The sequence below is a fragment of the Fusarium coffeatum genome (genome assembly GCF_003316985.1).
Source record: "Fusarium coffeatum strain FIESC_28 chromosome Unknown BRIP53273_contig_136, whole genome shotgun sequence".
NCBI classification, from domain to species: domain Eukaryota; kingdom Fungi; phylum Ascomycota; class Sordariomycetes; order Hypocreales; family Nectriaceae; genus Fusarium; species Fusarium coffeatum.
The window spans coordinates 90,252-116,067 of NW_022157929.1; the positions used below are offsets into that span (position 1 = coordinate 90,252).

At 49.0% G+C, this 25,816-nt stretch overlaps 8 protein-coding genes across 8 annotated transcripts; 5 read left to right on the top strand and 3 right to left on the bottom strand.

Moving 5' to 3' along the window:
* Window positions 1-2,076: 2,076 nt before the first annotated feature.
* On the top strand, window positions 2,077-3,623 carry FIESC28_06262 (uncharacterized protein; the record flags this gene model as incomplete). The annotated part of the gene is made up of 2 exons (XM_031160406.1): window positions 2,077-2,254; window positions 2,311-3,623. 2 exons carry the CDS (start codon window positions 2,077-2,079, stop codon window positions 3,621-3,623), a joined length of 1,491 nt encoding a protein of 496 aa, XP_031015452.1.
* A 1,394-nt stretch (window positions 3,624-5,017) lies between these two features.
* On the top strand, window positions 5,018-6,021 carry FIESC28_06263 (uncharacterized protein; the record flags this gene model as incomplete). Its single annotated transcript, XM_031160407.1, has 3 exons — window positions 5,018-5,047; window positions 5,259-5,526; window positions 5,708-6,021. 3 exons carry the CDS (start codon window positions 5,018-5,020, stop codon window positions 6,019-6,021), a joined length of 612 nt encoding a protein of 203 aa, XP_031015453.1.
* Window positions 6,022-6,665: 644 nt separating this feature from the next.
* Window positions 6,666-7,334, bottom strand: FIESC28_06264 (uncharacterized protein; the record flags this gene model as incomplete). Its single annotated transcript, XM_031160408.1, has 1 exon — window positions 6,666-7,334. One exon carries the CDS (start codon window positions 7,332-7,334, stop codon window positions 6,666-6,668), a length of 669 nt encoding a protein of 222 aa, XP_031015454.1.
* Window positions 7,335-8,756: 1,422 nt separating this feature from the next.
* FIESC28_06265 (uncharacterized protein) lies at window positions 8,757-11,064 on the top strand (the record flags this gene model as incomplete). The annotated part of the gene is made up of 2 exons (XM_031160409.1): window positions 8,757-9,225; window positions 9,281-11,064. 2 exons carry the CDS (start codon window positions 8,757-8,759, stop codon window positions 11,062-11,064), a joined length of 2,253 nt encoding a protein of 750 aa, XP_031015455.1.
* An 864-nt stretch (window positions 11,065-11,928) lies between these two features.
* Window positions 11,929-14,760, bottom strand: FIESC28_06266 (uncharacterized protein; the record flags this gene model as incomplete). The annotated part of the gene is made up of 7 exons (XM_031160410.1): window positions 11,929-12,800; window positions 12,849-13,094; window positions 13,146-14,165; window positions 14,220-14,272; window positions 14,321-14,405; window positions 14,453-14,576; window positions 14,644-14,760. The coding sequence occupies 7 exons, from the start codon at window positions 14,758-14,760 to the stop codon at window positions 11,929-11,931; spliced, it is 2,517 nt and encodes an 838-aa protein (XP_031015456.1).
* A 4,792-nt stretch (window positions 14,761-19,552) lies between these two features.
* Window positions 19,553-20,083, top strand: FIESC28_06267 (uncharacterized protein; the record flags this gene model as incomplete). Its single annotated transcript, XM_031160411.1, has 1 exon — window positions 19,553-20,083. The coding sequence occupies one exon, from the start codon at window positions 19,553-19,555 to the stop codon at window positions 20,081-20,083; it is 531 nt and encodes a 176-aa protein (XP_031015457.1).
* A 953-nt stretch (window positions 20,084-21,036) lies between these two features.
* On the top strand, window positions 21,037-22,377 carry FIESC28_06268 (uncharacterized protein; the record flags this gene model as incomplete). The annotated part of the gene is made up of 3 exons (XM_031160412.1): window positions 21,037-21,162; window positions 21,212-21,925; window positions 21,976-22,377. 3 exons carry the CDS (start codon window positions 21,037-21,039, stop codon window positions 22,375-22,377), a joined length of 1,242 nt encoding a protein of 413 aa, XP_031015458.1.
* A 660-nt stretch (window positions 22,378-23,037) lies between these two features.
* Window positions 23,038-24,540, bottom strand: FIESC28_06269 (uncharacterized protein; the record flags this gene model as incomplete). The annotated part of the gene is made up of 1 exon (XM_031160413.1): window positions 23,038-24,540. The coding sequence occupies one exon, from the start codon at window positions 24,538-24,540 to the stop codon at window positions 23,038-23,040; it is 1,503 nt and encodes a 500-aa protein (XP_031015459.1).
* Between the last annotated feature and the right edge of the window lie 1,276 nt (window positions 24,541-25,816).

Sequence of the window (25,816 nt, forward strand, 5' to 3'; positions counted from 1 at the left end):
CTCTTAGATACCCGACTCTTCACGACGGCGGGTACTCGCTTGAGCTGCCGAAGCGCCTGAGAGTAGTGGAGAGATCGAAAAGAGCGACCTCTATGCGGCCAATGTTTTGTTTATCGAAACATACTTGGCCGCCTGAAAACGGTTGTTTCGAAACAAATCATAAAGTGCCGACCTCCCTCAGTCAGCTGACCTGGGCTTGTCAATCTGACACTTGAAAGTAAAGGGATCTCGCAGCTCGTTTGGAAACACTGTGGCTTAGGGAAAAAGCAATGTGATGATGCAGGAGAGAAACGTGCCAAGAACCAAAAGCAACGTTTGTTCGAGTGTGATCAACATGAGTTGGGATGACAGCGGAATAGCTCATGTGTGTGATGTTAGGCTATGCGACTCATTTCTCGAGGCTCGTTGGCTCGTTGGAGCGTGATGAAGGGGCAGTGGGTGAGTTTTAAAATGGCCCCTAGCATTAAACTTGTGGAGGAGGAGGATCGACGAGATCCTTGTCGATCAGGCTGTACTCTAATCGCACAACAGCAAGAAGGTCGAAACAAAGTCGAATACTTGACGTTCTGGACATCAAATGTTCATACAACTTCTAGTATACCGATATATTTGTAGAGTATTAAGCTGGATACCTCGAAATAGTCCTATCCACCAGACTATCACAGTAGAACAACATCAATCAGAGTCAAACATCGCTCAATGTCACCGTCAGGGGTTCCCCAATATCACTGGCCCGTGTGCGGCTGAAGCAAACCCCTGAGGGTTTCGATCCACGAAGGATGAATAGAATTGACAGAACGCACAGAAGCGAGACGGTGTTAAGCAAGGAATTAAGTGATGAGATTGAAAATCGAGAAACACTAGAGTGAGCAAACAGTATTTGTCAAGTTTCAATGCATATTAATCCTTGTAATGACTTGCTTTTGCAGATGGCCAACAGCTGCCGGATAAGTTTCCTGCATGTCCTTGAAAAGTGCATATTGCCTGAACCGTTGGTACTCTCACCTTAGTAGATAATAGTGCAGTAGAACGTACAAAATTTAAGCTTATTCACTCAGTGTATAAAATATAATAATAGAAGTAAACCATATCTTAAGTAAAATGAGGAAGTAGCTAAACAGAATGAGCCTTCTCTTCAACTGTCCTCATTGGTAGGTTACACCCACAACGGAAACGCCCGCCTGGCTAGGCGCCTTCCTTGACGCAGGTACCAGCAAAATAGTCCGACCAGTCCTGGGCTTAGCTTGAACTGTTCACCCAATCCAACTCATTCTACTTACACCCACAGACCTCTCTCTCCCGGCGACTGCGACTACGTTTCATCTTGATCATCTTGGCTCTCAGCGATTGCTCACCAAATGATGCGCCACAAGGATCGTGGCCTTGGCCTTTTCCTGGCCCCTGACCCTCCAAGCTTGACGGCCACGACGGTCAGCGGCATGGACCATGGCCCATGTCTGTTTGATTAAACCTACACACAGAAAGCTAGGTATCTAGGAAACGCTCATATATCCGTAGTACTCTCGGACTCACCTGGTACTCTATTATCCTTGTCCAAGTGGGAAAAGGATCAAGCTAGGGGTCAAGCCACCGTTTGAGATGCTGGCACTGTTTGTCGCCTGCGTACCAAATCACTGGTAAGTTGACCTGCTAGTGTAACTTTGGCATGACTTCGATCCATGTCTGGACCTTCGGGACCCTTCACAGACCTGGTTCGCCCAGGGAAATACGATCTGTAGTCTGACCCGACCTGAGCTTGAGTGAGATGAGCTCTGGACCTCGTGATTCGAGTATATATCCAAGCATTCCCACGAAGTTGGTGATGCTTCCCCCCTCTCCTATCTCTACCTTCATCCTTACTCATTCTGGTGCACTCGGGTTGCTTGTCGACTCTTTTATTTCTCTTCGACTCTTCGTTCCTTTTGATTGACAGTCATTCCTTACTGCCCTCTCGTGGCATATACACTCTCTCTTTACTACAGCAATCAACAACTTAAGCCCTAGCGGTTTTAGCAGAAACTGGTTTTCTGCATCTTTCTCTTTTGTGCTTTATCGAATCTACTCGACGTATTCACCATGAAGTTTCTCACTACCGTCCTTGGCCTCGCCTCTGCTGCGAATGCCCACACTCTCTTCACCACCCTCTTCATCGATGGTGAGAACCAGGGCGATGGCACTTGTGTTCGTCAGCCCAAGGATGCTTCCAAGGCCAACAGCCCTATCTACCCCATTGACGGAGCTGCTATGGCTTGTGGTATGTATATAGCGAAGCCAAATACGTCTTTGTATCAGTGACTGACAATCCCCTAGGCGAGAACGGTGGCAAGGCTGTCCAGTACACTTGTCCCGCCCAAGGCGGTGCTAAGCTCACCTTTCAGTTCCGCGAATCTCCCAGTGGTCACAAGAAGGGTGCCATTGCCGAAGGCCACCGAGGCCCATGCTCCGTCTACATGAAGAAGGTCGACGATATGAAGTCAGACTCTGCTGCTGGCGACGGCTGGTTTAAGGTTTTCGAGGATGGTTACAATGTGAAGGAGGACAAGTGGTGTGTCGACCGCCTCATCGAGAACAAGGGTCTTCTTTCTGTTGACCTTCCTACTGGTCTTCCTGCTGGATACTACCTCGTCCGACCCGAGATCCTCGCCCTGCACAGTGCTCCTGAGGGCGACCCTCAGTTCTACCAAAGCTGTGCTCAGATCTTCATTGAGAACGGCCCTGAGGGTTCTCTTGAGATTCCCGAGAAGTACGAAACCAGCATTCCTGGCTATGTTACCAAGAAGGACCCTGCTGTGACTTTCAACATCTACGACGAGCATGGCGAGTACCCTATCCACGGACCTCCTGTCTGGAACCCTACCTCTAAGGAGACTGGCACCAAGAAGACTCAGAAGGATGGTCTCATTCCCAAGAACTGCTTGGCTAAGAATGCCAACTGGTGCGGCAAGCCTGTTGCCAAGTACTCCGACCAGACTGGCTGTTGGGATGCAGCTAAGAAGTGCTGGGATCAGGTTGGTGACTGCTGGGACAATGCTCCCCCTACCGGCGGTTACGGTTGCGATACCTGGAACGACTACTGCCAGGAAATCAACGACGCTTGCAAGGCGACGAACTTCAACGGCCCCCCTGCCTTTAGCGGCAAGGAGCACTACGTCGAAACCCCAGGCCCCATTCCTGCTGCTTACGGAAACTTCAAGGCCAGCGATGTAACTAAGAACATCAAGAACACCTACTCGAACTATGCGCCTGCTGGAGACTACAACAATGTTCCCAGCAACGACGTCCCCAGCAAGACAACTAAGACTGTGAAGGCGCCTGCTGCCACTACCAAGGCGTCGAAGCCTGTCTACGTCGATCTGCCTTCTCAAGAAACTGCGACTCGCAGCAAGAGTAGCGATGAGGAGAACACCCTATTTACCGACACTCCTGTTGCTGTTGCTCCTCGTCCCATTGAGACCTTCCCTGTCAAGGTATCCGAAGACGGTCGTTGCGGCGGCGAGACTGGTCAGACCTGTGAGGCCAGCAAGTTTGGCGACTGCTGCTCTCGCGATGGCAAGTGTGGCCGCAAGACCAAGCAGTGTGGATGCGGTTGCCAGAGTCTTTTTGGTATCTGCAACCCCAAGTAAAAGCGTGCAAGAACGGAAAGTTTGGGTTCGATTCTTCTTCAATTCTTGATGTACATTTGAATGGATGATTGTTTGTTGTGTGGCTGTCGGCCACAGCTTGTCTTATTAGCTTTTATGAGAAATCAATTGATTTGTTTCTGGTAAACGTCCTTTGTGTTTAATTGAGATGGTAACTTTTATACTGGCAGGTCTTACAAGTTCAATCTAACGTTAGTGATGAAACACCACAAGCCTCAACTGCATAGATTGCCGCCATGCATAAACACCCATGATGTCTGCAGTACCGCAATGATGCCACCGCTTCCAACTAAGCTTCTAATGCCGTGGAAGGCGTGCCATGTGGCATGGCTTGGACGCACTAGGCGTGGCTGACCTGTTGATGAGTGTGTCTCGTGATGATGTCTCTTCAGATGACGTCGTAAGCCAGGGGCAAAAAAGTTGGAGGGACCTAACATAGAATTGTGTAGGGGAAACAAGCCGTTGTGGAACCCAAACTCTGCGAAGAAAACTCAAAGCGAGTATTAAAGACAAACGCCACAGCATTTGTTGTTCAGGGGCATGCCGAGATGGAGTTGAAGATGCTCAAGTAGACGACTTTCTGTAGAGTAAGGGATTTGGCTTGGTGACAGGACTCGGCTGTTTGTATGGGGACGGCCAATGAAGAATCTATATCGAATGATATGCAGTTTTATAAACAGTTACAAGATATATAATTGAAACTGTCTACAGGTGGATGCATAATTGAGTTTATGCAGTCGGCTATCTGTTAGTGCTGTTCTATCTGGTGGATTGACAGTCATTGTCTGCCGTTTCAAGTTTTGGAAGATATCAGGCAGATGAATAGATTCTATTTACTATAAACCAGTATTGAGCACCGCTGAATAAGAGAGTATTCAATGTGTTCCATCGATATGCAGACTGAGATCGAGTCCATCTGACACGTAACTCATCTAACCGCTGAAACAGTCCCAACCGAAATCAGCAGCATTCGGCGCTGTAACAGCCTAAAACCAAGGGACCCCAGAGGCGACATAGGCGCCCCTCAGCCCCTGTACACGTACCTAGGTATCTATCACTGCGCCATATCTATTGCCTGCCTGCCAAGTGTACCTTTTTAGTCGGGCCCGTGGTCAAAGTCCCCCTCCACTCAGAGCGTGGTCCGTCCAGTCTGTTTCCCCATTCCCATTCCCATTTCCAACTTCCGACTCCATACCTAACTCCATCTCCATCTTCAACCCTCGACGACCTAGTCTACACCTACACTACATCACCCATCGGACAAACGAGGCCTCAACTTCCCTCAACCTTTCACTCCTTCAGATCCGAAATTGCTCCCTCGCCATCGTCGCTTTCGTCCACAGTAGCGGCTTTTGCTACTTCAACCTTTCGCAACCATGTCGAGTAATCGCAACTATGATTTCCTGGTACGATACACTATTCATTCCCATCTATCCAATCTATTCCCCCCCACCGCCCGCCAAACCCGCCCCCTGCGGCCCTTGGATTCAGACTGTCTCGATATCACAACCACGACGACTATCTCATGACAGCTTGCATCGCGCTGTAGCGGTCGCTTTCATTCACTGCATGCGACGACCTCTTGATATCTCCCGCTGACCCTCTGCTGCTATGTAGATTAAGCTGCTCCTGATAGGCGACTCCGGCGTCGGCAAGTCGTGCTGTCTGCTACGGTTCAGCGAAGACTCCTTCACCCCTTCATTCATCACCACTATCGGTATCGACTTCAAGATCAGGACCATTGAGCTCGATGGAAAGCGCGTCAAGCTGCAGATCTGGGATACCGCCGGCCAGGAGCGTTTCCGCACTATCACCACCGCCTATTACCGCGGTGCCATGGGAATCCTTCTTGTCTACGACGTCACCGACGAGCGCTCATTCAACAGTACGTCTCTCTACTCTCTACGATTCGGCTCGCTATGCACATTTCACGATACTTGGTTGCTGTGCCTCTCACCTACCGGGTGGCCAGCTAGCCTTGCCTGTCACCCTTGACCAATCAACCAACGCATTCGCTTTCGAGCCACTCATACCCTCAACAAAACATAAGACTAATTCCCTCGCAGATATCCGAACTTGGTTCCAAAACGTCGAGCAGCACGCTACCGAGGGTGTTAACAAGATTCTAATCGGCAACAAGTGTGACTGGGAGGAGAAGCGCGTTGTTTCCACCGAGCAAGGCCAAGGCCTTGCCGACGAGTTGGGCATTCCTTTCCTCGAGGTCTCCGCCAAGAGCAACATCAACATCGACAAGGCTTTCTACAGTCTAGCCGCCGACATCAAGAAGCGACTTATCGACAACTCCAAGAACGACCAGCCTGCAGCGAGCGGCGTCAACGTCAATGATAAGAGCGAAGGCGGCGGCAGCAAGTGCTGTTAAACACCGAATACCCCAAAGGCGTCCGTTTTCTGTCATTTCTCCGTTTGCCGTCTATTTATTTTATCAAGCTTATAACTTTGTAAACTCGGGGGAAAGGACATGCCTTGTATGAGTCAGGCAGGGTACCTGAGTGAGAGGGGAAAGGGAGAGTTGAAGAGTTCACTATGAGAGTGGAATTTCAAACTGCGTTCCGTGCGTATGGAGAGATGCAAGGGAAGGGAAGGAACCGAAAGAGAGAAATGGATGGCTGCGAATTGAACTGGGCGGCAAACATCAGTCACATTCAAAGGAGAGGCGCGACATAGCGAGGGGTTTTGGCCATGTCTCATTGTTCCCCCGATCAACCTTTCCACCCCATCTTAGAGAGCAAATCCGGTCTGGAGTTTCGGTTTTTGATCTGGGTCTAATATACATTGCTTTCGTTACGTGTCCGGTTGCGGTTCGCGGTCAACGTTGTTGTTACCTTGTTTTGTTTGCAGAATGATTACAGGGCTTTTACGAAAGCAGAGACAAAAGAAAGGCTACATCGCGAGAGAGGCTGCTGGGCGCCTTGCCGCCAAGAGAGACACGATGGAGGTATTGGGAGGATCAGTGAGCTTTTGTTTCTAACTTTATTTTTGTCTTCTATCATATATTTACAGTCGCTAAATGTCAACGTATGATGCTTTTAACCGATTACGCAACACAACGCCTTCACCCTGGTCATATTCCAGGATGCGCTGATTCCAGCTGCGAATGAATCGCCATGCTGTCTCTGGTGTTTCGCACACCATGATAAAACGCGAAGAGTGCCTTTGACGGAACTCTGCGTCGTTCCTGCGTACCCGCGATGTGCTTCGGGAGATCTTCTTCTCCAAGTCTTTAACCTCTGAGAGATCATATAGATGAGTTTCAATTGCCCAATTATAACCGCTTTCAGCACCGTCCTGGTCGATGATAGCCTTGAGCTGCTCCGCTGGAAAGCTCTTTTCCGGAAGCTCGATCAGCACTGCGCTAGGGCGAACGGTCTTGATGTGTGAGTCCTTGATAATCTGATCGATGACATGCTGCCAAGCCATCTTGCCCTGTACGCGAGTCTGCCTCGTCTTGATACGGGCCTGGTATGAACCCGGAAGGATCGTGAAACGCTCGAGTTCTTTGTGGGGATCTTTATCCTTTTCGAGTAGCACTCGAGGAAACTTGCCAGTCCAAAGACCACTTTTGCTATTGAACTTAATCTGGGCAAGACGCAGGAGTCGCTCGAGTTTATCTCTATATAGACTGACGGCGGCAGCGGAGGGGAATGTGATATGGTATACGCCGAGTGGTTCCATGGTCCAGGGGTCTCGTTCCTGGTAAACTGGCTTTTGTAAGCTGTCGAGTTCTGTTTACGTGCGCGGAGTTGTGGTACCATGAGAGATGATTTCGTTCCAACCAGCGAGGCTGTCAGCAGCAAGACGATTAAAATCGGCCGGTAGTAACGTCGTAGGAAGTCCAGAAAGGACTAGCTTATGCTTGGTAGCTTCATTGGGCGAAGACGATTGTCCTTGAGGTTTCCTTCCATTGTTGAACCGATTATTCGTTGTCGCAGACGAATTCCTACGAGGAACTCTGGATCTCGTCTCGTTTAGCTTCGCAGAGGAGGTGGAGAATCTAGCATTGACGAGTCTGTTGCGGACGACGAGGATCGCCCTGGCACTGGGTAGCCATCTGGGGTGATTCATCCGGGCGACGGGGTGTGAGGAAACATGGAGAGAGTGTGAGGCTCGTGATAGTGGAAGTTTAGCAGGTAGGTTCAGTACCTTGCAGTAATTACCATGCAAGTCTGGAGAGAAGCCGCTTTGCGGAATTGGGGCCGAGATCCGAAGTGGTTTAGCGGGGTTGTACTGCACTGGACCCTTCCATTGTACATGTAATTCAAGGTTAAGGCATTGCAAGAACTGATGATAGGATCCTACCACGAGGATATCTGAACCTTATTGCTGGATCAGAGGAATGACTTCTCATTTGAGTCATCAAGTGGTTGGAACGACACATAATGAGTCTTTGAGGTTGTTCAAAGTCTAACGAACGAAATAATTTGGTCATTCTAGGCCAATTTAGGCAATGCATTTACACCATTTATTTCCGCCACCCTAAACTTAGGAAACTTTTCTGGAATTGAGAGGGTCGCACTTGCCTTACTGGCATGCGGTGGTGGGGTAGTGCGCACCTGCCGTTTGTTGCTTGACTTCAAGAACTCTTCAATAACAGCCTTTCCCGAGTAAATCAAGGAGTCAAAATAAGTTTGTTTACAGTAAATGCACTCTGATTGTCTTAAGCCGCATATTGTGACTCAATCCATCTTGCCGTTGAGAACTTAAATAAGAAGGGTGATGTGTTTTACTGCTGTTGGTACTGATAGATATCGATTGTGACTGTCGTGTTTAAAAAAAGAAAAAGAAAAAGTTAGGCTGTGTCATATTCTCTAAGCCGCCTTGAACTCAAAGACTTGGAAAGTCAACATTAGATGAATCAAAACAATATGTTCTTGACTATATATACAGCACTTTTCTCTTCTTCATTCATCACTCAATCAATTCAACATAGGTAATCACCCTTCACAGTAACCAACCAAGTCAAGCCAGTCCATCGGCCCCAGCTACCCCTGCCCACTTTTGGACCATACCTAGTTTTAGCTTATTCTAAAGTTATAAAACTTTAGGCAAACCTCTTCCAACAACCATAACATTTAGGTCCAACTTTTGTCCCTTATCATGCTTGCCGAAAGCGTTGACGTCAAGGTGAGACCCTTGGCCAGCGTCAGCCTCGAAAAAGCGAGTCTGCTTGGGGCGGCCCGGGTCTATGTGAGCAGAGATACTCTTCTATCTCTAACTGGCAGCCTAAAACCCGGAAGGCATTGTATCATAACCAGGCTGGATACTGCCGCCTCGAAGGAAGATGGACCTCAGCCGGAGCTGCAGCGAGAAGCCTCGCTGTATATCCTACCGGAGAAGAATCTCAGCCCCAACATCGTTATGATGACAAGGATGTTCCAAGACATAACCGGCTTCAAGGTCGGAGACCAAACCCGCATAACACTCGGGAGCACGGCGATGCCTGAGACTTCTGAGGTGGTTATGCAGGATGTCACTGAGGATTCTGATAAGAAAGTGGCGCTGGAGGAAATTGAGAAGAAGTGTGCTTATGCACCAGAATGGAGGTTCCCAATCGCACTTGCCTTCGGTGAGTAAATTTCACTTTGTGTATAATGTGGTCGAGAGAGCTGACTCTCCTGTAGAGAAAGCTCAGCAGGTTTTCCCTGGAATGGTGGTGGACGCACAGCAGAACCAATACAAACGAAACTTCAAGGTCATATCTGTGAATTCACAGACGAATAACCTGGCAAATTTTGCCCCTGGCACAACGGCAATTAATATTGTCGATGACAGCACAGCAAACGCCGAAGTCGAGGCACAAAGTCCTGGTGACTTGGTTCTAAGGGGAGTCCCTGGAATGTCGGCCCAGGTCAAGAAAATCAACCGTTTCTTCGAAGGCTTCACCAGAGAACTGATGTGGGCAAAGGAGAGGGATTCATGTGCTTTTGTTATTCACGGAGGTCACGGCACTGGAAAGTCCTTCATCCTCAACCGTATTGCTGAGACAAGATGGGGCAAAGTACACTGGATCAAACCCTCAGACAAACTTGCTACCATGCGGGAGACTTTCAAGCTAGCGCAGAGCCAGCAGCCGAGCATGATATTGATCGATAACCTTCAGGACTTGATCAGCAAGGACCGCTCTAATGTCGACTCTGTTATCGAGCTATTGCGCGATGAGCTCGCCAGCCTCTCTGCTAGTGCATCGTTAAACAATGCTCTGCCTCGAGTCCTGATAGTGGCCACATGCTCTGACTTCTTCACAGACATTCCCAACTCACTCCGAGGTCGAGGCGGTTTTGCAGATCATACGCCCCTGCCTATACCCAGAACCCAAGAAAGGCTTGAAATCCTCGAATTCGAGAATTTGCACATTGAGCCAGCGGAAAAGCACTCAATCCTATCAGACCTCGCACAGAAGACGCACGCATACAGCCCACGCGACCTCGGAATGATCTGTCATGAGGCAAACCTGATTGCATCATATCGAATCCTGGATGCAGGCATCGGAGCCTCTCCTGAAGAACGATTTATCAGGAGGTCAGATGTGGAGGAAGCCAAACGTATGGTCAAGCCAACGGTCATGCGAGACATCAACCTCAACCCTCCTACTATTCACTGGCAAGATGTTGGTGGCCAAGACGTTTTGAAGAAGGTACTCAACCGAATGGTCAAATACACCAAGAACCCAGAGCGATCCCTTCGCCCTCCACCTAAGGGTCTTCTTCTTTATGGCCCTCCTGGTTGTTCCAAGACCTTATCCGCCCAGGCTGCCGCCACCGAATCCGGCTTCAACTTCTTCGCTGTCAAAGGTGCAGAGCTTCTCAACATGTATGTCGGTGAGACTGAGCGTGCGATTCGTACCCTCTTCGAGCGTGCTAGCAATGCGGCTCCTTCTATCATTTTCTTCGACGAAATTGACTCCATCGGCGGTCAAAGATCGGGAAGTGGCTCTGCTTCTCGCAGCACAGGCTCAGTCAATATGCTCACAACTCTTCTCACCGAGATGGACGGTTTCGAAGCCCTTTCTGGCGTGCTTATCCTTGCTGCTACAAACCGTCCCGAATCTATGGACCCGGCACTGATGCGACCCGGCCGATTTGATCAGATTCTCTACGTTGGTCCCCCTGACGGGCCCACCCGTGAGGCTATCTTCAATGTACATCTGCGCGGCCTGCCTCTTGCGCCAGACGTTGATATCCCCGAGCTTTCTCGCCTGTCTGAAGGATACTCCGGTGCAGAAATCAAGGCAGTGTGTACCGAAACCTGTCTGATCGTGCAGGAGAGCTTCGAGGACGGCGAAATCGAAAAGCTAGAGTTGTCTATGAGTGATTTGACAACTGTGTTGCAGAGGACACCGCGTAATATTACGCAGCAGATGATTGATGGTTATGAAAAGTGGTCTAAACAATTCAAAAAGGTCTAAAGTCTAGGCTAAGCATTATTGTGAGCCCAGACAAGGGGGGACGAGACGAGATGAGTTGAGACAAGTCTAGATGAGTTTCAAAAAGTTTACATGGGCTCAGGCAAGCTCGGATGAGTTGAGATGACTATACGACAACGGGCAAAGGTTATGATTTGTTTAGACTAGATATGCAGGTAGGTAGACCAACTGCCGCAATGGGAGAGAAAAGTTTGTCTTCATTTAGACTCGATTTTTTCATTTCTTCGTTACGAGGGGCTCAGGGTCGGCGCAAACTATCGCCTCCAGACCGGACCCCAACTCCTCCTCGCTTGACTCGCGAGAGCTATAGAAGTCATAAAGTGTATGATATACAACTCCACACCAACGCTGCAAAGCCACCTTCATAGTAGACCAACGGTCTCTGCTCAACTAACATCTGCTTTTCGTAAAAAGACATGCTATCTTCAAGTCCTGCCAATCTCGACGTGCAAAGCCCAGTTCCACCACATGCCTTGCCAAATGCCGTTGCCGCCGCTTCTCGACGACTCTATCACCCAATAAGAAGGGTAGAATTCCGGTCCAGACAGAGCCCTATTAGACCAGACCAAGCAGTGCCAACATTCTCCCACGCATGCCTAGTTAAAGGATGATGCGGAGACCATAGCAAAGCATAGGAATACCAAAGAATATAGTGACGGGAGACCACTAAAATAATACAAAACAACGCCGATTCTCTCCGCCTGCCCATGCCTGGGCCAGCAAGATATACTTGCCAAAATGTAGTTATGTAGAGACAAGACCTCGTCCACGCCTCAATTTCATCAATACCGAATAAAAAAGACCAACAACCGGTACGCCGTCGCCGAAAGCAGTGAAGGGTAATGTTTACGACTCCTCGTTCGAACCTGGGCCACTGCCTGCTTTTAAGCTGGGAGAAAGACTGATGGCTATCTTCTTGCCACCGCCGCTGGTGGGATTACCATTGAAGCTTTTGCGTTTTGTCAAGCCACGTGTGTTGCTTGAGATTGCGGTAATAGAGCCACTGCTGTTGCGTCGCTTATTCTGCATCAGCTTTCCAATCTCATCCTCGTCATCTTCCTCTTCACGTCGACGCTTCTCTGAAAGTCGCTCTGGTGGCGGTACACCTCCTCCCAGGCTCGAGTCGATCGGCGAGCCCACAGCATCCGATGCCACATCACTATGCTCAGGAGTTGCTTCGGGGTCGGCGTTCTCGTCTGTCTCCTCATCAGACGCGTAATCGACCAGAAGCTTCGAGGTGATAGATCCATTCGTAGACGGCGTCTTCTCTCCATCCTTGCTGTGGTCCTCTTCGTCTTCAGGATCGGACACGGCCCAGTACTCCTCTTGTTCTTGGTCGACAGTGATTTGTTCCGCCAGTCTTGTGTTTGGTGGGGGCCTTCTACCCATCTCATCTTCGCCTTCCATGAAATAATCGACGTTCGAGGTGTATCCTTGCGTGCAGTCGTACTGAGAAACGATGTACCGGAATGTCGGCATATAGCTCAAGCTCATTAGTTGTTCTCTATGGTTGACAACAAGGTACTTGATGGCATCTTTAAGAGTTTCTTTCTTGATGAACTCAAAGAACTCGAGACAAGCCGAACTTAATAGGTTGTCGCGAGGCATGGTTTCGATGAGTACTTCGAGAATGGGTCCCAGCACTTGCTTCTCTACGAGATGCTTGATGTAGAACTCATCTTGCATGCCGATGACTGAGCGGAAGAAGCGAATTGCAACTATACAAGTCAGTAAGAGTCAGGCTAAGGTATTGGGTTATCTCAAACCTAGTCGCAAGAACTTCTCGGGGCACGCGAGGAGCTGAGACACGCGCTTGACAATATCATGACTCATGACATAAAACTTGACGCGCAAAGTATGCTGGCGGATGAAAAATGTCAAGATCTCAATAAGATACGTAAACATCGAGGCCTGTTGGACGGTAAAATTCATATCGGTTCGCTTCTCCAAGTCGACCAATGGCTTGAACAACTTCGGTGCTGATGATTCGTAAAATTCGTGTAAAAACACTTCTTGAGGGGTCTTAGCAGAGTCTCGGTGTCCTTTTTGGTTGTCAGACTTACCATTTGCTTTTTGAAAAGCCTCACTTTGCATTTGCTGTGGGCCAGGATCTAAGAGAACCTTGAGGGCTTCGGATATTTGAGATTTGACACCAAGGTCAACCTCGACTAGAAGAAGATCGATTAAAGAGTCGGTCAGAGGGGTCACTTTTTCGTGTACTTGTCGGTATAGTGTTTGTCGAATCATCTGAGGGTCATGATCGATGATAGATATCAGGATGTCAGTAGCTCCGACTCTAACGCCAACGTCATGATGCCGCAATCCGAAATTGATGACTTGAAGAAGTCCATGGGCCAGAAAGTTGTTGTATAGTGTCTGACGGTTTGGTGGCTGAATGTTTTTGGCGATGGCGCAACATTGTTGAATGAACAGCACAGCTTCCTTCTTCCTCTTCTGGTCATCGTTCGAGGGACTGAAGATGCCAAAAAGGTCGCTAAGGAAAGCTGCATTGGTTTGCAGATGTTGAACTATGTCGACCTGGTTGAAAAAGATGAGAGAGTTGAGAACCGAGAAGGTGGGGTCATCGAGGATACGGGCGAGTACGACGTCCTTCAAGTACTGCAATCGATATGTCTGGTGAATTTTCCTGCGGATCTGGTCGTCTTCAATCGGAACCACCTCTTTGTAGCGGCCTTGGTTACCCAACCAGTGTCGATGATTGGCTTTATGACTAGGAAAGTCAGGATCGTACTCTAGGGCACCAACAACACCCAGGACACATTCGTCTGATACTGCGTGTTCGATAATCGAAGTGTCGTTAAGAAGAATGACGGTCTTCATAATATTGCAAAGTCGATGCAAATCTTGGAGACTCTCGAGATCTTCCGCCATCTCAACCAGGGGAACGATCTTGCCAATAAAATCTTCAGCCATAATCGTCTTGGCGAGTCCATCTCGGCCATTAGCGGTGGCACTAAGTATCCGCATAGCCGATTCTATATCGGCAAGATTTCCGAGTTCGGGGGACGGCAAGTTGATAGATTGCGTTTGGTCAATAGCCAGTTCATCGGAAAGGCCATCATCTATTAATTTAGTATCAGCAACATAGTCCACGACCGAAGTATAGGCCTGCTTACCAGCGCCGGATAGCTGATTGTGAAACGTTTGTTGGACGTTGCTCACGAAACGCCTGACATGCATTAGCGACCAATGGATGTAAATAAATGAGACGACAAACCAGATTAATGCGCATCCTTCAGCTTCCTGGAAACTCAGAGCCATATCGACACCACTGCTGGGTTCCTGCCACACAATCAGGGTATCTGTGAGTCGGGTTAGACACATGACGTTTGTAGAGCGCATATTAGACATGTAGACGTGCCTTGCTGTTTCTGGAATCCATCTTCCTTTTGAATCTTGGTTTCTAATAAAAGACGGTCGGGATGGTCTTCTGATTCGACGACTACGCGCGGGTCTTTGCGACCATCTTCAAGCTATAGAGCACCTCAGTCAGCATAACATCCGGGCGCAAAAATGGCGATATAGGCATCAATGACGTACAGTCTCATAGCTCGCGCTGCAGAAGCCGGTACCTCTGTCAAACCAATCATTGTTTCGAAGCTCGTATACCTTAACGCGCTTTCGATCAGTTGGTTGATGAGGCACGGGCTGTGCCATCATCAAAGACTCGGACTCTCCCTCGGTAGAGAGCTTCGTATACGCAGCCAGATCGGGGGCAAGTTCGAGATGCTGTTGCAAAGACAGCTCCGACGGTTCGTTGGGAGTCAAGATGGTAAGAGCCGCCACGATTTCTCAATGTGCGCGCAGACAAGGCGCGACAGTGGAAATGTCAGGATATGCCCCGATAATGATGATGCGAGCGAGATACGGGGAATTCGGGAAATGCGCTGCGCTGCGACGCACAAGTCGGAATATCTATAAAAAATAGAAGAGAATCGAGCGAGTGAAATGCCCGTTAATGCGCCATGCAATGATTATGTTGAGTATGAGGCGCGGGCGAAAGTCGGCGGATCGGGGGTGGGTTGGAGTTGGACAAGTAGAATTGGCGACACGCCACGGAAGCAATCGGCGGGAGAGAGGGAGCGACGACCACGACCGCGGGCGGGAAAAGGAAAGCGCGACAATGACAAGCGGATGGCTACGTCGGGCGACAAAGGTACAGACCCAAGGCCTCGGTACAAGCGAAGTCGGCTATTTTCTCTTTTGGTGATCGAGAGCCAGAGTCAGGGTCCGGAATATATCGAAGGACCGTTTGAGGCTGTCGAGAATTGCGGATTGAGGTGGGCAATGCGCGTGACCAGGCTGCCAGATGGTGTTGGGTTTAGGCCTTGGGATCCTCTTCAGTTTCGGTTTCGGGGGGGAGGGGGCGACCCATCCCCTACAAAGTGCGCAAGCCCCGTCTACCGCCACAGTGAGGCTGGTGAATGGAGTGTGTATCATCCAATCAAGGACTCTAGTCGGGGTTGCCACTTGTGTAAAATGACGCGGGTCTCGAGCTAAGAAAAATGACTCTAAGCCAATCAATGCTTGTTTCTCCAGTTTCTCCAATTGCGCGACCCAGAGAAAGACCCCTGGTCAACCTGTCAATGCTGCAAAAGTCCGTCATGCTGAAGCTGCCTGGGGTTTATGATGCAATCTTCCTTCCGATGAAGACAACATCAACCAAAAGGACGGAAATCACGATGGATGTTGCTGGGCCACGGTATAACTTTCCAAAGAGACGGTAATGACCATCAAGGTTGGACCTTTTGCAGAATGTTACACTGCACCGAGGGACTTTCTGCAATAACGATTGTTGCTCGCCATGCATGAATACAATATTCGTTGTCCAAGTTCTGTTTCTTGTTCGATGCATGAGATTGTGCGAATTGACGACAAGACATTTGGGTATCGTGAATTGAGTATCGTGAGTACCGTGAATGTATCTTGCCAGCAGATGCTTGGAGTATCCAAATGAATGATATCTCGACAGGGCAAGCTTCTTATGTTTGCAACATGTCTTGCGACTTACATCAAGGATTCACTCATTAAACAAGGTTCATTCATCTACTAATAATTAGTCTTGGGCCAACCGATCGTCTTCCCTGTATCTAAAACACACTATCGTGAATAGAAACAAAAAGATCGACAGGGACAATTAAACTCAGCTTCTTAAGTTAAATCATGACGCTATCCTGCAGGAACGCGGAATCGGTCTTGAGACTCCAGAATGTCATCAATCGATCCTTGGGGAAAGGCTTACCACTACCCCGCGTATCTTGTTTATCTTGCCAAGCAGAATGTCTTATTGATTAAGCTTAACGCAAGGTTTAGTAAGGATGAGGGCAGGAATGGAACTGGGATATCTGTCGTTTGATATTGAATTTCTAGAACAAAGTTAATATGGGCTATGGATGTAGACGAGATATATCGACGATGATGGTATCAAGAGTGATGACAGAAGAGAAGCCAGCGAACTTAATCGAAAGTGCTACTATGCCTTCACACGCTGAACATTCTTCATAGAGGAACTATAAACAGACAAGCCCAAATATGCCACAAGTGCCATTAATTGCAGAGCTATCTATCAATCCCGCAGCCATAACACCACTAGTTGCCAGCATATCAGCTGCCGCGAAATATATCGGCGCGGGTGATCTCCCTAGAGATAACGCCCAGGAACTACTAGCACTTGTGCCTTCAGAAGTTAAATAGTCGCTACACGGCACGTATAGTTTCGTTCGCTAGGAACTATTGCTCCTGCTACCCAGTACGTGGAACAGCCCAGGGAATTTAGTGACAGTAGCTAGTGACAGTAGCTTCATCCTCTGCCTTGGGGGCATTAGGATTCAGGTACAAGGCAGGCCCTGCTCAACGGTCGCCTCATGACCTTTGCGAGCTACTTGGGATTATCCTTTCTGCTAACGGCGGAAGATGCCATCGTGGAGTGTAGAGTCAAGCATGTGAATATAGAGCGTGAACTATTGAGATATGAGTGGATATTCCAGGTTGAATGGCTAAGAGGAGATAGGCATGGAACCAACAGTTATGAAGAGTTGAGTTCATTACAGTAAAGTCGCCACAGAAATCCAGAGCCGATGCTCAGAAGGGGCAGGACAAGTGAAGGGGCTGGGCCCTGAAGAGTCAGTCCGACCTTGTTGAGTCTTTGTATCAAACCTGTTTCATGGCTTGAATCTTCTATCGACCCATTCTGTGAAGTCATACCGGAGCTTTTTGAGCGACTGCTCAAAGTCTTGATGTAAGCCAAGATGCAAAGTCAATGAACCGTCAAGCAATCCACCAACTGTTTCAGCATCATCGGCTTCACCGCCAGGGGTCTCTATTGTGACTAAGACGCAGGCCAAGTGTTTCTAACTCTTTACTCCTGGGTCTAACCGCAGTTAAAGAAAAGACAATAAGCGGGCGCACTCCAGATCTGATCTTGGTTTAGGTAAACAGCCCCCATGCTAACTTTACTAGGAATCCGATGCTTCTAAAGCTTCTAGCGTAAGACGGCAATCCTAATTGAGCTTGGTCGAAGATGCAGTTGACAAATAGTGGGGGGGTCGATTTTACTGTCGTACTTTTTGAGTGATGTCTCTGTGTTTTTATTTGGGGTTTGAAACAAGACCTTGTTAAACCGAACCAATCCGATATCGGTCAATGTTATTAGAGTGTTGAGTGTTTAGACAATAAAAAAAGTCTTGGGTAATTGAATGAAATGTTTGTTGTCTCTCCCTAGTTGTGTGGCGTGCTTGGCTAGGCTTGGTCTGGGGTACAATCCCTGATGCAGATCTGATCTCGCAAAAACAATGACATTTTACAGGGGAGGCCCCGGGCCGTCAAAGCTGCCAGGGCACGGCACGTTCCCTCGTGCATGAGGCGAGACATGGTGGCATCCATTCTATTCAACAATAGAGACAACGAAATGGAACATGCCGAGGCAATGAAGACAGTCAATAATAAAACGATGAGGCGTCTAGTTCTTCAGCCAAGGGGTAAAAAAGGTGACTCCACGTCACCCACTTGACCCAGGAGCCTGGTACAATAGAAATTTAGACACCGAAAGGATTCGGAAGAAGGATTGACGCCACAGATTCTCGTCTAAGTGGGAGGCTGCTTCGTTCGTTAACCAATATGGCTCGAGAATGGAGGCACAAGACCGTTGGAGAGGCTCATGTGTAAGAATCTAATTGACGTGATGAGGCGTCTGATATTCACAAGCGAACCTCGACATGACGTGTAAACGGCTTAATTGTAGAATACCATCTCGTCTCTCATATGATATACGGAAGTATGTATCCTGCAATATCCATGGCACTTCTAAGCCGATCATACGTATTAGTGAACGCGAAGCTCTTCGGCCTCCCCACAGACATCGTCAAGATCTCGTCTTGGCGTCAGGGACAAGATCAATAACGCCGAGATACAATCCAACCGTATCTTGGCAGACGGAGCTCTTTCTCTTGTTAGAAACAAACATCATGAGAAGCGGTGGCTCAAATTTCAGCTGTCTCTCAAGGCTGCTTATTGGTTCATCAAATCCAGCCTTGGTGGCGTTCAGGACAAAGGGCCTGGAATAATCTGTAACGATCTCAGACAGCCACTCAGTCAATTTACGCTGTGAGGCTGGCTGTATCTCTTTCGATGTTGGAGAGAAAAGGCGAGGGCGAGACTCGGTCTATGCCCCTCGTAACGCGGTGCCGCAAGCCACAACGACTTGGACTGTAAGGCACAGGGGTAATTTGTTGTTGGAGGCTTCTCCGGTTAATTGATCAAGATAACTATAGATCGGTCCATGAGATCTCGGCTTGTCTGTGCTCTTACACGTGCGTGTATCGAGATTGAACCTGACAACTTGTCCAAGACATTGTCAACTTGTCAAGACGGGAGATCATCTCCGACAGACAGGTTTGTCCAAATCGATAATCCTTTACAAAAGTTCAATGACGACAGCAACTCACAGTTCAGTCAAGAAAGGATCTGCAACAAGTGGCTTTCAAGTCCTTAACCCCTGGATCTGTTTCACACATGACTCTCCGTGCCGTAGAGACTGAGATTCACCGGCTTATCGGATCCGCAAGGCGCAATAAGAGATCGCGTCTGTGGCGCTTCACTTTAACGCCCTGGATTAGGTCGTTTGCCTTTTGAACTTGGGAGTCTCGAACAGAGTAAAGATCGGCCATTCCAACGCCGTTGCGGGCCGTATCTCTGGAGCCCACTCAACCTTGACGCCAGCTTCCAACGCATCTGGCCCTGTATACTACGTTGCTATACAAAGATGTGAATCATCGTGGGCTCTTGTTCACCTCGAGTTTCGTATATATCTAGACAACCTCGCCCGTTACAACGTCTTCTTCTTCAGACCAAACCAACAAACAAGACAACAACAGCCACTTCATCATCCCAACTCTTCAATACAACAACACTTCTTGCAAACACCATATCTTCAACTTACACAACAATCAACATGTCCATCCTCAGCTCCATCAAGCGTGCCCGCGATCACAAGGACACAACCAAGGCCAAGGAAGTCGAACAACCCAAGCCCCCCAAGACTTCCCAGCCTTATCGCCATGTTCCCACCCACGCTGCTTGCGACTCCGTCAACAGCGGCCCAGGCGGTGCCCTTCGCCATGATCGCTCCAAGATCCGCCACGAGAACCGCAAGCGCACTGCAAAGGCCGTCGCTGAGACTATGCACGACAACCAGGCCATCCAGATGAACTTCCCTGGCTCATCTACCTCATCGCCCTTCACCAGCGGCAGTACCAGCACAGCCTACCAAGCCAGCGAGATTGACTACGAGGGTGATATCAGCCCTAGAAGCCAATCTCCTGTGCAGAGCTACGACTGGGCTCCTGCTCCTACCATTCCTCGAGCCATCTCTCTCAAGGGCAAGGAAGTTGTTCGGGGTCCTCACCATGGCTTGGCATACTCCGTATCCCCAGATCCCCGCGATCGCCTTGCCCAGCGCTTCCAAACCGGTGTCATGATCTAAGTCTATTCATTGATAAGGTTGTCTTGGCCCCCGGAGGGTCACCAACAAGATCAGATCATAATTGAAACACAGCAAGCCAACAGAGTTTACCTCGTGCTTGGCAAAGCACAGCGCACCTTCGGCACAATGGAAACAAAACCGAACAGTCCACCAAGCTCTCCAATGGGATCGAGCAGGACTCGGTAAAGGGATTAAGTTTCCAAAAGGAAGAGACCACCAACAAACATGGCGTCCTTCAGAGGGATGGAAGCTTAAAAAGTGTTGGTTGACAGGCGCCACGCTGAAGAATTTGGGGGACCAGAGCTGGACTCTGGTAGGCTACTTTCATGTACAATTACACTTTAGGTTCAACTCTTTTTTCTTTCTAGAAGCGTTGGCGGATTATTATTTTATTATGGACTGCAGTAATACGCTCAGCTCTCTTTGGCTTGGCCAAAAAATAATTCAGAACCATTTATTCTCACATGCTTTTTCTCTTGGCTTTCATCGTGATACAATGAACAATCATCTAATTGTTGAGAGACCACATTATGTATACAATCAATTAAGCAAATGCAGACAAATTATTATACAATGTCATTTATGTTCTAAAACAAAATGAATGTCATTTGCCAATTCATTCACTGGTCGGTCGCATTCATGCTTCTCTATCAAGCTGGTCCCTGTCGATCGCTAGCTACGTAATCAACTGTAACCCCAGGTTATTGCTTGGAGATGCTTCGTGGCCTTGACCGGGCGCTCATCTCATCTCAATACAAGCAAATCACCGCGGCCACGTATCGCATTTCTTTTCGTTTTGTAACCTTCTTTTTTTCGCCAAACCGGGCGCATTTACCTTTTCCTTCTGTGTTACTCAACAAAATAAAAATCACTTCTGATGAACGCTCCTTGACTCTAACTTGTCATCTCCCCCCTCCCCGCAGTCGCTGGTCGCATCCATTTCAACACCAAAAATGACTGTCGCGGCACCTCACGACCTGCCCGAATTTCTGAAGCCTCTTTGGGCTTGGATTGAGGCAACGCCTGTTTACATCCTGATCGTGCTCTTCCTCGGCTTGATTTCACTGGCTGTTTTCGAGGTACACTCTATAGTCCACTCCGCGCATCGCATCAAGCTGACCTCTCTAGCTCTATGTCATTCTCCATCTCGTCGCCCCAAAGCCTCGTCCCGTCCACCCCTCCGAGAAGCAGTACATCACATCCCACCCTACCGGACGAACACAGCCTCAACCTCTACCATGCTGGTACGACCGCTGGCTTGCAGAGCGCCAGGCCAGCGAGCAGTCCATCAAACCTTCCGAAGCCTATCCCACTCCCGACGCTGGCAACATTGAACCTGCCCAAGTACGCCTGAGCGTCGTATTCCCAGCCTACAACGAAGAAGACCGCGTTATCCCTACTCTTGAGGAAGCTGTCGCTTACCTTGATGAGCACTTTGGCCGTACCACAGGTCCTGGAACAAGCGCGACGAACCCAGCGTCTAAGCGACACACCCGAAGCGCTGCTAAGGAGGACCTCGGAGGTTACGAGATTTTGGTAGTCGATGATGGAAGCAAGGACAAGACCGTTGATGTTGTTCTCCAATTCGCTCAGGATAACGGTCTGCATGACATTCTGAGGGTTATCTCGCTTGCGCGCAACAGAGGCAAGGGCGGAGCAACTACTCATGGTTTCCGACATGTGAGAGGCGAATATGTCCTGTTTGCTGATGCCGATGGAGCTTCACGCTTCTCTGATGCCGGCAAGCTCATCGAAGGATGCGAGGAAGTTGTTGATGGATCGCACCGTGGCGTTGCCATCGGCAGTCGTGCCCATCTTGTTGGCAGTGAGGCCGTCGTCAAGGTAAGTCACATCTCATAATCGAACATAGGCAGTCATCTAACAAACCACAGCGATCGGCTCTGCGAAACTTCCTCATGCGATCTTTCCATCTCGTCCTCATGATCCTCACACCCCCAGCAACATCCCGCATCCGCGACACCCAGTGCGGTTTCAAGCTCTTCTCCCGAGAATCACTCCCTCACATCATCCCCTACATGCACACCGAGGGCTGGATTTTCGACATTGAGATGCTCATGCTCGCCGAGTCAGCCCCCGCAACACCAGTTCTCGGCCACGACGGCAGTGTTATTGGCACTAGTCCTGGCATCAAGGTTGCCGAGGTGCCAATCGAGTGGCATGAGGTGGGTGGAAGTAAGCTCAATGTCATCCAGGACAGCATCAAGATGGCTCTTGGTCTTGCGGTGCTACGGGCCAGCTGGATGTTTGGTGTCTATCGACGAAGATTGACATAGGTGGATATACCAAGGGAAAGAAAGAAATGAGGATACAAGCGTAGACATTAATGATCATAGAGAGATCTTTCTAAACGAAGTTGAATACAAGTCTACTGTTCCTACAAACCAGGCATAAGCCCATCTAGCTTCCATCAGAGTATCAGAGTGCCAGGATACTTACGAACTGTGAGACAGACAGGATGAAATACTTTGGCCACACCATGCCAGTTTGAACCAGCATCTAGATGGGCCATTACTTCTGCCACCTCAAAGCTCAGGAATAACTTCTACTACACTAGTAAACATCTTGAAGTTTCTACTCATCATTCAGTTACATAGCACGAGTGAACAAAGGGTATCAGTTTGCAATTAGTATTAATCTTGGTATGAATGTTTACTGGATGCCCAGGGTCTAGCCTCAGGTCAAGCGTGTGTATATCTAATAAAAAGCCACTCCCACGCTCAACATTTCAAAATGTTCAAATGTCTCATAACCATCCATGAAATATATACGACAGCCCTTTCCTCTTTTCAAAGATAACTCCCGATCTATAAACATGGACTCTTTTCAAAGAAGCTGGACGTCAAAGATCCCAAAAGCCAAAGCTCCATAAACGCCCGCAGCTTTCGCTACATAAAAATCACCATGCTTCGTTTTCTCTTTTGATATGTCAAGCTCTACTGGAAAGTCTCGCGCCACATAATGGGCACGAAAACAACGCATGCCTTCCAGAGGATGAGGAGGGCGTCGATGATGGCCAGAGGGAACTTGAAGATACCAAAGATTCCGCAACCGATAACGGAGCAGGCGTTGAGCCAGATAGCCAGGAAGGCGACGGAGAAGAAGTGGTAGAAGAGGATGAAAGGACGGTGGAGGATACCAGCGAGGAGAGAAGCAGGACCGTCAGTGTCGCCGCGCTTGAAGTAGGTAAAGCATCCATGCTGAAGAGCACGTAGTTGGCGGTCGTTAGCAGCGAACAGAGAGTAAAGAGCCTGAGCAAGAACATTGATAATTCCTGTCAAAGGCTTGCGCTTCCAGTAAAGCTCGTCGAGCGCATTGTTGACCAACTTAGAATCGCCAAGATCACCGACCTTATCGGGGTGCAGGAGCTCAGACAGGATAACAACGTCGTTGAATGCAACAGTCATACCACCACCTGTAAGAGGGTGGCGCATGTTCATAGCGTCGCCGAGAAGGATTGCTCCGTTGGCGCGCTGTTTCGTGGGAGGAAGCCAGCTGTTGGGCATGCTTCGGGGAATTTTGCCGTCTTCGAGGGCCTTCTCAGCTGATGGTCGGATCGAAGCAGGAAGCGCAGGTAGGACGAAGTTGCGGATGTAGCCACGAACACCGCCGTTCTCGGGTGAAGCTTCAGGAATACCTTGAGGCACGTCGATAAGAGCGCGGGTCTCGTGTGTGCCGATCTGGTAGAGAAGGATAGGGAAAGCGTTGCCGATAATCACATGGCCGTGGCCAGGCTCAGGGAGGTCGCAATCGATGAGCTCAAGAGCGTAGAACTTTGAGCAGACCTTGGGCTTGGACTGGAGGACCTCCTGGCGCCACTTGGAGTCGTAACCATCGCAGATAACGGTCAATTGTCCAAAGTAGTAGTCCTGTTCTTTCTTGCCTGTCTCTTTATTCATGGTGCGACTCTCGACACCTAGGATCTGGTCCGACGCCTCTCCGCGCAGTGTCTTGACAACCTCAGTCTCAACAACAGTAATGTTCTTATGGGCTATACATGACTCTCGTAGCTTGTTGATGAAGCGGCCGTGGTGGAAACTGCATCCTGAAGGTCTCGTGCTCCTGTCTCCTGTACTATGACCTCCCCAAGCATGTGTAGGATTTCCGCCATCGTCGATACCAGGATAAGGTACAAGGACCTTTTCGCCGTGGTAGAAAACGGTGTATCCGTAACAAGGCACAGCATCGATGCCATCAACGCAGTGTCCGAGGCCGAGTTTCTGAAGGGCGGCGACACCGCCAGGCTGGAGAAGCTCGCCGACAATGCGATCGGGCTCCTTGAGCCATCGCTCGAGCAGAAGGACGGATCGGCCCTGGTTGGCGAGAGCGTAGGCCATGGCGCATCCGAATACACCGGCTCCTACAACGACGACATCGGCTTCATGGTATTGTTCGCGGCGACGAGACTGCGCCTCGGTTGTTGTGAGTATCGAAGCCATTGTTGAAAGTATTGGCTCGTATAGCTTGTGTGTTGAGGACAAGAAAAAAAAGGATAAAGGTTCAAGTCGCGGCAGTTGAAGATTGGACTTGTCTTGTCTTGGAACTTAGACCTGCGATTTCGATGGGGAGTGGGGGGTCTATTAATCGCGGATCGGGGGGCGGCGAGAAATTGGATGGATGGGTTTTCGGATCACCCTGAAAATGGAAATTAGGGGGAAGTGGTAGCCAAGGAAGAGTCGCACAACCGAGACAGAAAATATCTTTGAACAAACAAAGAGAGTAGAATGTTTGTATAAAGAAGAATGATGGATTGAGAGATTGAGGCAGCTCAGATGTTCCAAGTTGAATCTATCTTGAACAAAGCCAGATTCATGCGTCAGGGGTCACAGATCCGGACAATGACGCTCTAGACTTTTTGTATGAGGCGAATTCAATTGAGGTAACGGAGATGGGAATCTGTTGGTTCAAGAGTCGAAAAGACCACAGATATTTAAAAAGACGACGTTTCCTCACAGCCTTGTTGCAATTGACCGGATATGTGCCGTTTATAAGGACCCTTTGTTCTCTCGTTCTCATAGGATTCAGAGCATCACCAACAAATCAGCCTATAATTCATTGGATCGCTCGTCAGGGGCAGAAAAAAAAGATGATCCAATGGACGGGACCCTTGTCATCGGGTAATGCTTCCATTAGCTCTTCTTTTTTCTTGGTTCCATTCCTTCTCTAGGGCTGTCATTCTCGTTCCTTCAGGGGAGTAGCCCGCTGTAAGGTCCCTGTAACGCCTCACCCCGCAACGCTGTATCTCCCTCCCGTCCACTCGCAATCGCGCCACCACGCCCTGACCGCTCAAAAAGCGACCAACCAACGGGTCTGATATCTGCTGGACATGGTTCGATGGACGAAAAGGACACCGCCAGGTTCCGGATCTGGAACATGCATGTGAAAGAGCAGGACCCTCAAAAGATAATTCTAAATCGTACGTCTCTGTGCCGAGTGAGAGTCCGGTATTATTTCGTCTCGAAAGAGGAAGGGAAAAACGTATTCGGATCCATTGTTTTTCTTCAAAGCTGGGCTGATGCTTATTTGTTGTTCCTGCGTTGGGGTATCCAATCATTGTCTGATTGATGACCTCCATTTGACATCTCATGATAACGGGTCTAGTCTACACGAATACGCTCATGCATGTGACGCTACTAAAAACTTGTATCCACCAGCAATCAATTGCATTCTGCAGTCAGTTCAGAGCTTACTTTGAGATACAGAGATGAGTGAAAT